This window comes from Diorhabda sublineata, chromosome X (assembly GCF_026230105.1).
Source record: "Diorhabda sublineata isolate icDioSubl1.1 chromosome X, icDioSubl1.1, whole genome shotgun sequence".
Classification (NCBI taxonomy): Eukaryota; Metazoa; Arthropoda; class Insecta; order Coleoptera; family Chrysomelidae; genus Diorhabda; species Diorhabda sublineata.
Genome location: NC_079485.1, coordinates 22,210,325 through 22,223,034, shown reverse-complemented (window position 1 = coordinate 22,223,034; position 12,710 = coordinate 22,210,325). Strand labels below are relative to the sequence as shown.

The 12,710-nt window shown below is 30.9% G+C and overlaps 1 protein-coding gene across 1 annotated transcript in view; it reads left to right on the top strand.

Annotated features, from left to right (window-relative positions):
* The window catches only part of LOC130450893 (protein trachealess), a 67,860-nt gene extending 63,782 nt beyond the window's left edge, over positions 1-4,078 (top strand). Inside the window, exons 9-10 of the mRNA XM_056789596.1 lie at positions 1,727-1,851; positions 1,908-4,078. Of these exons, the coding sequence (XP_056645574.1) occupies positions 1,727-1,851; positions 1,908-2,980 (1,198 nt within the window). The 3' untranslated portion in view covers positions 2,981-4,078. The remainder of the gene's footprint in view (positions 1-1,726; positions 1,852-1,907) is intronic.
* Positions 4,079-12,710: the final 8,632 nt, after the last annotated feature.

Sequence of the window (12,710 nt, the reverse complement as noted above, 5' to 3'; positions counted from 1 at the left end):
GGTCTACGTGTCATACTTTTGAAATGGTACTATGGTATCTCAGATCGGGATGAAGGGGATGTCTACGTGAGCTTTTCGAATACTCCAGTCATGGACGACATTCTCTTCATCAGAGTCAGACGTTAGTCTTAATAGGTCATTCGATATTCCAGTACAGCTGTGTCACGTCGACATACGTGTTCGGGGTGCTACTGGTCTTATAATCTATCCCTTCGATTCAACACAGAAATAGGTATATCACGTCTTATGGGTTTATTAAAATCAAACTCGAGGTTGAAAAAATTTTTTCTATTTGCGTATACAGGGTTAATTTCAAACGAAACATTGAGAGACGTGCTTCAAAAAAAATATCAATTAAATATTGATGATCTAAATATTAAAGGACGTTTTTTGATATAGAGACACTGAAAATTTTGATATATTTTCAACAGCTTACTATTAAATTTCAAACAAATGGTATTTGTAATAAAAAATCAGAGTTTTTTTAATTCAATTGTTTTTTTCGAATAATCCATGCACTTATATTTTCCCCTAACATCTTTTGGATGAAAATCTTTGACACCCAGAAAAATAAATGAGCCTGTTTGTAAGTAATATTTATTATAAATGTTTAACGCATTATAAGAATAGTGTTTTTTAGACTAAAATATGTGTCCAACTTTGTTTTTTAATACAATTTCACGGTAAAATAGATATTAAATTTGTCTAAGTTATTTTGGTTTACAGCTGTCATTGGTCTTATTCGCAGTAGGAGTGTGGCAAAATTAAACGCTAAAGTGTACTATTATTTAATATACTTATATTCCGTGCTTCTGAATACTTATGTATTCATTATCAGGGACTGAAATTATTTTCAAAGTACAATGTAAAAATACGTACAGAAGTATAATAATATTAGAAATTACTTACATTTCTTCAATGAGGATTGTAGTTGGTGTTGAAATTTAATCTCTTTTAACAAAATTATAAAAATCATAAACTTCAAAGATCAATATTCAAATTGACTCGTGACATAAATAGTCTATTGATTCTAGTTGCTACTCAAATTGATGTGAATTTTGATTGGTTAGATTCATAATGACATTGAATATTTATATGCGAGAATGGGTTAGGTCATTATGAGTGAAGTTGAGTTTTATAGGTTAGGTAAGGTTAGTTGGTTGATAGTAGCGTTGAATTTTTAGGTTATTTAAAAAAATTCTATTAATCTGATCTATTAAACTGATCATGTTGAGCAAAATATGTTTTTTCTGATAATAGACAATTCATAATTCATAGAATAACCTTCATAGAAAATGTGTGATGCCAACGAGCACCTATCATGATATAATTTGCTCTCACTCACCAATCGGATAACTTCTCCGATTGGTGAGTGACCTTTTAAAATGACCGAAGTATTTTTTATCAAAATTTAATGACGAAATTTCATAAACTACGTTAGTCAGTTCTACTGTGATTTTTCTGCAGTTTTATATCCTTAAAGACCTGAGTTATGTCTTCTTTTCACTGTAGATAATTTTATAATAACTAGGATAAAATCCTCATATATGTCGCTAATGAAATTCAGCATATTTTGTTTATTGATAATGATATTTACAATTATAATTAGTAAAATTCCAATTGAATTGCGAAAAACTTAATTCTTTCAACTAATCTATAGGCAACCTATGAGGTTCGTTTATTTCCCATTGTACTGAAAGTAAAATTGAACAAGTTTATGTTACAGCCGACGAGAGTACGAGTCTGTGGTGATGGATTGCTGTCAGTTAGACGACCCGAACCGCGTTGTAAAGAGAGAGGAGGCGAGTAACAACGACCCGGAGAACGGATCATCAGACGCCGAACGTGGAGGTACGTTGACGTACCACCAATGCTAGTATATATATTCTAACTGATTCTGTGGTCAGATGACCTGAACGTCGGAGGCCTTACCAACCCGCCCCAGGACTCCAGCCAGGAATTAGAGGATGTTAACTGTGAAGGCAGTACCAACGAGAATGAAGTTTCTGCAACACAAGAGCCTGGAGATCTTCGGACTCATCGTATGGATCTCGTGACGCCGCTCCAATCTACACCAATTGTCAGCATCAACAAGGATAATCGGAAGTCATTTCCTGCTCAACGAACAACGAAGAGAAAAAACACGTCATCGGACGAGAACGAAGAAGATGACGCAATTGCAACTCATCGAGGCTCTGCAATAAGTCCAGCTTCTTCTTGTCATTCCAACAACGGTACCCATCACTTATCAACGGACACCACCACCGACACTAACCCCAAGAAACTTGAGGACTCAGTCAGCAGTGTGACGTCGGTAAAAGATTTGGAAAACGCCATGTCCAAACATCTTCCTGCTTGCAAATCACCGATCCATCAACCAACAGATTTCAGTACAGATGCTCTTCTGAAACAACAACAGAAGACGACTATTCAATGGATCGGAGCCCACCATCAGCAGTTACAACAACAAGGGCCCTTGCCAGCCTCGGCTCTCCTGAGACAACTCTACGCTAATAGGGAAAGTGTAATTCGGGCAAATGTGCAAGGTAGTAATAGATCTGGTAGCTCTCCTGGTTACTATCCCAATGACAATCAAGTAGGTGTAGGGGCACTACCAACACCTCCCAGTAGCGAGGGCTCAGCATCTTATAGTGAACACCAGTTTTTACTAGCGCAACACCAAAACTATCCGACTAGTTATTATATGGACTATCATTCCATGACTCCCCCATCAAGTGTATCTCCCCGTGATAAACATCAACAATTACATGGAGGTGTTGCGTTTGACTCGACTGTTCCATATCAAGATGTTTTAAGACATCAATACCCAGACAGCCCTCTACCTCTGAAACCCCAAGTGTATTCGTATGTAGATCAACCCCAATTTTATCACCATGGTTCTACGGGAACGGGGTTCCATTTATATCATTCAAGTAAAAACACGCCCACTACTCCCACAAATTGGTATCCGCCATCATAGTAAAAATAACTTAATATGTTTTGACAATTTTTTATCAATTTTTTTCGAAACGATACGATGCCAATCTTTGATTTAAATGCTTAAGTTATCTCATACTTTTCAGATGCAAGTAGTGAGAAAGTTCACGCATAGTGTGTCTGTTCAACTATTTTTAAACCAAAGAAAAGTAATAAGATAATACAAAATAACATGAACAAAACTGTAGTTGGACTAATTTAATAACAAGTTTATGCAAATATTGTAGTATACCGAGTGTTTTTAGTACCTATTATGTAAGAGTGTACATAATGCAAGATAGGTACATGTTATTTAGTATTATTCGACTTGAACAGTGTCATTGCCCGCATTTTCATATATCTGCATTTTCTAATATCTAATTCGACTATAATTGAAGCTTACATTTTTCCTCGTCATAAAACAAAAGTGTACGTTATTTTTATTTTAAAAAACTTAATTTTCATTACAGATGGAGTTTAAATGATTAAACTACGAGGTTTTCAGGTTCCAATTACCAAGTTATATTAACATTCCTAAATACATATTCTTCATATTATATCTTACTCTTGACATCCTATCCGAACCTCCTTATCTTTCCTCTCCAAGCTCTTGTTAAAAATAAGTTGAGCTAAACCAATGTATATTAAATATACACTGTACTATAAATGTCACGTATTTCATTTCTTAATTCTGAGACCGTTTCATACTTAAATGAATGAAATTGATTTTAGATTAATTTTATTCAATTATATATTTTTCATAGAAATTAGATTTCGGCTTTTATCAAAGTATCAGGTATTGACTACTCTGAATCCTTGTTTATTTATAATGCAAGCGTTGTAGTAGATCAAAATGAATAAATACTCTTTAACTACACAAGTTTTTCTATTATAAATACCTAATGATGAATTTCTAATTTTTATGTATATAAATCGTTTAAAAAAAATTTTTTTATATTTGTCACTGTTTCAAGGATCTTTCTTTTCTTACAAATCAGTGTTAGCTGCTTTGCTCTTTCATGGTTTATTAATACAGTTTTCTTCGGATTGATGACTTCTTGATCTATTTTCTAATATTGAAATTTATTCTAAACAATGTGAACAGCATATCAATTAACAAACGGAGCCTCGTATATAATTTTACTCCTTTCAATATTTGGTATTATCCTAAACTATTTGGTGAATTATTGTCATTTACTTATTAAAAATTTGATAGTGTTTTACATACTGATGTTTAAGATCTGTTTTGTCGATTAATTGCTTATAACAGTATATTATCTATTTTTTCATGATAATTATTTATGATTGGCGAAATCTTTGCTTTTCAATGTGCTTCTGAATTCAGATTCTGGAAGTTGGGTAGTCCTCCCAGTCAAACTAATAATCACTTATTTCGTAAGATAGAGTGTGACATGAAAAAATTTGTAAATATCTTGAGGACCAAGTTGGTTTGATTAAGCATTCTGTTAAATGCTTTAACGTAGTCTTTAGATTTTTACATATAAAAAAATTGAGTTTCTTTGGATGAAACTTATTCCAAATTATATTAGAATTTTGCACAGTAAATAACATTACATCTAATTACGTCGTTTCACTCACAACGGTGCTTTTTCTATAATTCTCGTTCCTGTTATATTTTCCTTGATGTACTAAATTTTTATTATTTGATGGCTGCAATTTAAGCATTACATCATGCAGAACTTTTTATAGAGAATAATTTTTTTCGCAATATTAATAAATAAATAAATAGTCTTTTAAATGGACATATGCAAGGAGCTCTTGTTGAAGGAAAATTATAATAGTAATAATAAACATTCAAGGTTTTTTTGTTACTAATTTTCAAATTGTTTCTATGGAAATCTAGTTCAGAGTTTTCAAATTACAAATCAATGGTTTTTAAGACTTTTTGTAATTATCAAGGTATAGATTAGATGTCGAAAAAAATAATATATAAATGTAAAGGTAGACATTTTCGAAATTTTATAGGTTGCTTTAGCTCTAAAACAAATCTGTTATTTTATTTTACATTTTATATTTTCAATGGTAATCATTATTTTCTACTAGGATTCCATTTAAATATTTATAAATTTTCATAATATACAGTTTTCTAGATAAGTAGAAGTTGTTTATTCATAATATTGACGAAAAGCACTGTATATTTCAATAATTTCATTAACAATATATAGGTTTTAGTTTTATTTTTGTCCATTGTTTTATTTCTGTATATTATTTCAAATTATTATAATTTAAGATCTCAGTGTAGCTAAAATAATCGTTTCTAAACGCTAATAATGAGAAGAAAAAAAAAAGAACTGGTTTCAGTAAACTATATTATATATTTATATATATATATATATATATATATATATATATATATATATATATATCGAATTTGTTTTGTAACAATTGAACAAGGGTATATAATTGATTAAATATGATTAAAAAAGCACACACCCTGGCATAAAAATTTTTTCAACATTGTTTCGTTTCGAATTTTGTTGATCGATTTGAATTCGAGTTCACTGTAGCTGCAGTATTAGGTATATAATATAATTAGGATAATTGTTGAAAAAAGAGCTGCAAAATGTTTTATTTGGCATGAATGAAAAATATTTTGGGTGATACAACGAATTTGAAAAAGATATCATTTTGTAACATCAAAAAGCACATTGGAGGAACTAACATCAGCATCATTTTCCGCCCTTGCTTCTGGGTAGCGAATTTCTCTTGAATTTGTTACACCGTTTGGAAAAAAACAAAAATAACTTCGGCAATAAAGTTTTTTTCTCATTGTTGTGATTACGTCAACTGTAAGTTCAAAATATGAAAATAAAACTAAAAGCTGTTTTTTTTATTAAATCGTGGTTCTAATATGGAAACAACAAAAAGTATCGTGAAAAAACTTCAAGCAAGTAGATATTTTCATTGTGTTGATTGAAAAAATTTGTTCAACACAAACTTGCGTTTATTCAATTACATGTATGATACTACTGTTCCTACAACCAGCTTTGCTTCGTTTCAATATGTTTTGTGAAAAACATTCTACAAAACAAAGTGGAAAACAAGCAACTGCAGAAATTTATGCAGCTGTATCGAAGAATTCGAATACCTTGGACTGACGTGTTAAGAAGGAATATAGTTAAGACTAAAAGATACAATATATCTTATCTTTTCACGCTGCTGTTGGTAAAATTCGAATTGTCTACATGAGAGCAACGCCCACAAGAAGAAAAATAGTTCTCACAACTATTTTGTTGCTGAGATTAAATCGATCATTAAAAGTCGCCGTCAGAAATCACTTATTTGTCGTTTATGGTCAAATTGTAAAATTTCCATAAGTACTCGTATATTATATAAGTAAAGTATTTATATATATATATATATATATATATATATATATATATATATATAAAGTATTTTAAATGGTGTATAAAATTGATTCTTTATTTTTTTTAGAAGAAAAAGTAGAGGATATAGTTAAATATTCCACTTTATGTTATCATAATAAAATATATTGAAATTATTGTATGTAAGCTTCAGTTATAACTCGATTCTGTTTAATATTGATTTTATATTTTTGTATACTGATCTAATATGATACAGCATTCTGACTAGTAGGTACAAAAGCTGTAAATATACTTTTATTAAATTAATGTTATATCGGTTGATAGTGTAAGATTGGAGTAAGGTTTAAAGTTCGAATTACAAAATCATAAGGCAGCACATTTTTATCAAAATATAAATATATTGGCTTTATCCAATATGTTTTTTTTGTAGAATATTAGATTCAAATATGTTTCAGATTTCACTAGAAGTATATATGAAATATCATCTTAATTGAATATTTTAAAGTTTACACCCCTATACATCCGCTTTACCTACAGACATTACTATAAAAATCATGTGCCTGATTATGAAAATCGAAATACTAACGGCCTCAATTCTTTTTTTCAAATTGAAATTCATAAATAATCTTATTGATACTCACCTAACTTTTTGGTTCAAGCTCAAAATTAGAACGGGTGCAAAATTTAACAAGGATTTTCAGAAACATTCCACGCCACCAATTCAAATTTTTAGGGGAGGTTTCTTCGATTCCATAAAAAGTATTTTTTATGATTACCTACATCGTGACGATTTCTTTAACCATCTCACGCTTGTAGTTTTCATGATCACTCTGTGTCTGAATTAAAATTAAAATATCTATTTATCTTTAAAAATGTGCAGCCTCTTTTGCTTCTAGTCTTGAGACAACTTTTACAGGAAAAAATGCTCATCAAAACGTATTTTAATATCTAATACATTCCATCGTATTCGATCTGGGAGAATTTTTTTTGGATCGGGATAAAATAATACTGATATTTCTAAAGAAACTAGCTGGAAAATTAACTTTGTTTAGTTGTAGTTTAAATTTAGTTTGGCATCTACTGGAAATCAATTTTGTGTGTGGTTTGAACTTCCATCTTCTGTCAAACAATTATAACTATACCTAAATAACAATGCTTTTAAATGTTCTTGATTTTACGACTTAAAATCAAGAACATTTAGAAGCATTAATATATAAAAAGGTCTAAAAAATAAGAAATTAAAGAAAGTTTTACCTAAATAACTATATCTCTATTCTACAGTACTACTGTATTTCAGTACTGCTATAATAAGAGGGTAAATGTTAAGAAATCAAAGCAATTGTAGAAATTTTATTTTAATATACATTGTTGTCCATTATTGAATCTACAATTATTACCTATACATTCATGTATATATACCGTTTTACGTTCCTTTTCAACAAATTTGAAAGTTATCTATTATGATGGTTCCTGTAAGAGCACGTCTCATGATTTTGGTAAAACCATATGTGGCGATTCTATAAATTTATTAAAAAGGTGCTCTCATGGTAGAAATGTGATTTTCCCTTCAATTTGTTAGTTTTACTTATTATTAGTGTTATTATTTGTTAGGGTTACCTACTTGTATCATGTTGTTACATACTGTTCAGTACAAAAAGACAACATTACGATAGCTTCATGAATATGTTCGTAGCGTCTCCCTATGTGCAATATATATTTAATCAATTTCTGTACTAAATAAATGTTTGTTTAAGTTTTTGTTATATGTGTGTTTCATTATTATCTTGAAACCTTAAATTTTATCAAAACCATTTTTATCAACGTGATGTGATCAGAAAAGCTATTAATTATTTTACAAAGTTAATCGGTAATAAAGCTTCCATCTGCCTTTGGTAGCATTCTCAATGTCAGGAATGGTGTCAATGCTTCTCAGTCTTAGTACATTTTCTATTTTTGGGAAGAGCCAAAAGTCTGGTGACAGACAGAAGGACTTCTAGCCGCCAAAAACACACGCATCAAATGCAATATTCAACAATCATCCGTCTCATTTGCAAAAAACTATTAAAATGCTTTACAAGGACCCGTACAAAATTTTATCTTCACTAAGCTCTCACATAGTCAGTCACTTATTTGAACGTACATTTCAAACATATTTGGAGTAGACGTTCCGACTGTTTTTCGTCCTTAACTGATTTATTTAGTCTGTTGAATCATTTATACTACTAGTTTCACATTTTCTCCAATCAGTAATAATCAATGTCGTTTCCAATAAATTTCCAATAAATTTGTAACATAAAACTGAACTGTAAGAAATTAAAGACTAACTAGTTAAAAAGCAAAATCACGAAATACACAGACTTTTGACTGTCGTCATCCCCTTTTTTCAATTTTTCAAGAGTGACAGGTGGCATCTGTCGATAATAAAATGTGAATGACAATATAGTGATTTTTCAAGAAGTTTTCTTGCATGGAATGGGCGTTTCTATTATTTCTTCAATTCAAATATTCAATACTTTAAAATAGATAGAAAAAGCAATTTTCCATCAAATTTCCACTCCTGTATATTAAATTCTGATTACGCCCCGTATACGAGTTAAAAATCAACTACAAATAAGCTGGCAACGAATCGACAAGAACCAGTAAGATCAGCTTTTATGAAATTCCTCAATAGAAAAAAAATTTCCATTCCAAAACCAAATTCTAGATTTGCCATTACGATAATGTAGTTCACAAGAAAATTTAAATTATGTGTGTTTCCGTGAAAATTCGCGATGTTAGTTTCGTCTTATAATCTTTATATACAAGTAAGAACTAACAATTTAGAAAATTATTATTTTATGAACCAGTTTCTTTTGGTATATATTATAGCCTTGAAAATTAATGCAAAGTTGTTCGAAACCTAGTATATAGCATAAAAAAGTTCACAAAATTAAAAAAAAGCTCTCAGATGACTAGTTTCCCGATGATTCTAAATCGTCTTGGTCTTAGATCTTCTCTGATTTTAAAGACAGATAAAAAATTGACGTTTCGACTTAACTTCAGTCTTTATCAAAATATGATATTGACACTGACAATTTGCGTATTTATATTAATCAATAGATCGCCTACATCATGAATAGTAAAATGAAAATAATTATACGAAGACGCTGATATATCTTTCTAGCTGTCAATAAAACTGTCATAGACTACGGAGAATTTTGAAAATGCTCTTGCATTGTAACTGATGGAGTAGAAGCTATGACGAGAACAGTGACAGGATTCGCAGTCATACACCAGAAAGCCTTGCGTGGAAAATCTTCGCGCCAAACTAATACTATGAAAGAGTAACAAATCTCATTAGAGGGGGGAAAAAGCTTTGATTCATAAAAAATATCTAGACTTTTCATGTGAAACTAATTTGTTATTACACTCCTAAATGAGATTACTTGGTGCTGGGAAGTGCCCTGAACATTTTTTGCTTTGCGAGTGCAAAATTTTATTCCTGTCTGATCTGACGTATTGAACTGAATTTACAAGGCAAAAAACCGATATTGCCAACTTGAATGGTTTTTGAACAAAACTAAATCTTTTTAAAACGTCACTAGGATATAATGATTATTCTTCTTTCCCGAGTTGTAAAGAACAGTACATAGATATGGAAAACTTTGAAGGATGTACCTTCAAGGATCACTTAAAGTATATGACGATGTAATTGTGGAATTTGAGAAATGAGAATTTTCAGATTTCAAACAATTAGAAAGTGATACCTATATCACTTTTCACTCATCCAATAACAACTGACTTATTATCAATTGAAATTATTTGACCCACAATCAGACCAGCATCTATAATTGTGAAAGTGTGTATTTACGATAAATTATGTGAAGTCCTGATATAAAATAATTAAAAAGAGGTCCAGAAGTGTAGGTATAAAAAAATAAGCGAAATTCATCATTCATAAGAAACATGAAAGAACAGGTACTAAAGAATAGGAAAATAACCTTATATCGCCCACACACAGAAGAGAATAAAGAAGCTCTAATAACTATCGATGATTTACGTTTCCTTTCAGATTTCAAATATTAAAGAACGGTCAAGTCAAGCTTTTTGGAATGTGAATGTGATACGTGGAGATATGAGGTTGGAAATACTGCAGGCGATCTGACAACGTTGTGTCTACCGTCCTATGCTAGACCAGTTTGTTTATAATTTCTGACAATACCATCAACGCAATTTTAGTTTTGTGATAAAAAAACTAGAGGATAAGAATCTAGAGCAACGTTATGCCATTAACTTTTGTGTCAAACTTTATCAATAGGCTAGTGTGACTTTTGAAAAGTTGGAACGGGGAAAATTGCTTATCAAGCTTTCGCTGGTACTTTGCTTCGCTTTGCTTCGCTTACTTTGAACGGAGACACCTTTAACTTCAAAAATTGATGGAAACATTAATACACATTAAACGTGTGAAAGATCTTGTCACATCAGATCGTAGGGTAACAATGAGGACATTGGGACGATTTGTACCAAAATTGTGACTAAAAACCAGGCAAATAATCAGAAGGATAATCGAAGAAGACTGTTTGTTGATCAAATGGAAAATATTTCCAATTAAGTATTTTAATTTGAGTGCTGCTACTTTTTTCCCAAAATCGAAGTATGATTTTGAAAGACTATGGATAATGTATTATGTTCTTGATGACTTATACTAATATCATATTCATTGAAATAATTCGATAATTGTTGTGAAAGTCTTTGTACATATGGTAAGGAAAAATGTTTTATGTTTTGATGTTTCGTTTCTGTTTTGTTTTTAAATTGATTTCAGTATCTGTTTATCCTTTTCTTGAATAAGTTATTTATCATTTTTTCCGGACGATTATTTTCTTTCAATGCAGTTTTTGCTTTTTGAATAGCTAAGCATCTAAATTCTGTCTTAAGTAAACTTGAAATCATTAAATATTCCATTCCATGATTGCATTACTGCTGTACCAAAGAATCAAATTGAAAACATAAATAAAAAAATCAATTGTGGAGTATCTGGATTTGAGTAGGTTACACCTTGGGACCATATACAATCTGGAAATTCTTCTTCGATTGGTTGAACTTGTCCATGCGTCTCTATAATTTGCAGTTTTTCTAACATAATTTCATGCTTAGGATTCAGCTTCATTGGGTCTACTTGCGGTACCGTAATTTCTTGCACAGTTTTCTTATTGTACTGTATTCCTTCTCTAACATTTGGCTCGTTCGTCATTAAGATGTTACTTCTCCTAATTTCTTTCTGGCTGGTGCAGATTTCGTACCATTTATTATTTACGTAGTAATGTGCAGGTGGAAGGATCATAATGTGATCATTATTGGGTATTGGGTAGATTCTGAATGTAGGGTAAGAATGTGGATAAAGGATGGGGATTTTTAGCATTATGGGCTTGGTTTTAATGGATTCTATTGATTGATAAATATGTTCGTCATTGATTAATAGGGACATTTGAGAATATATATCTAATAATTCTTGCTCTAAAATGTGTAAAGGTGAATCGAAAAGGTCAATAGAATTTATTTCTAAAATGTCAGCTAATTTTTTTTTAATTCTTGTGTAAAATATGTCAATGATAATAATTTATCTCGTTTGATTTGCTTATTTCTTCTAGGGTTATTGGGGATTTCCTGTCTTTTATGTCTTTGGTTGTATGTTTTATATAACGGGAGATAAAGAATTAGAAATGGTGAGAACTGTGGATTGTCTGATTATAAATTAAAAGTGCATGTGTGAAGATATCATCCAAGGGGTCTTCTGGGTTTTGATCTCGCAATGTTATAAGGTTTTCTATAAGGAAGTGAAATGTATTTCAATTTTGTGAAGTTTCATGAATTCTTCAATTATAGCAGAATTAAATTGAGTGCCATTATCAGACACATTTTTCTCGGGTTATTATGATGAGAAAAATATGTCTTAAATTGTTGAGAATTGATATGGAAGTTTTATCGAAGATTTTATAACACAGCATATTTGTTAAAGGAATCGACAATTCAGGAAATTTGTCTAGATAGAAATCGAGAGATCAGGGGGCTCGATACAAATAGAAGAATTTGAAAGTGCATTATACTCTGTAAAGACAATCGGCTACTTGGTTTTCTTTGCCTTTACGGTATTTTATATCAAAATTATAATCTTCTAGCTTTAGTCTCCATCGGGCTAATAAAGATGTGGGGTCTTCAGTATTGCAGATCCATACGACAGTGAATTTTTGACCATAAAAATATGGACGGGGGTGTTTACAGGAATCTAATTTCTCTTTCCATGGTTGAAAAATTTTATAAGGTGGAGCTCAGAGTTCGGGAGTAATATGATATGAGGTGGTAATTTTGGGATGGGACGGAGCAAAAACAAAAGATTATTGAAAGTTG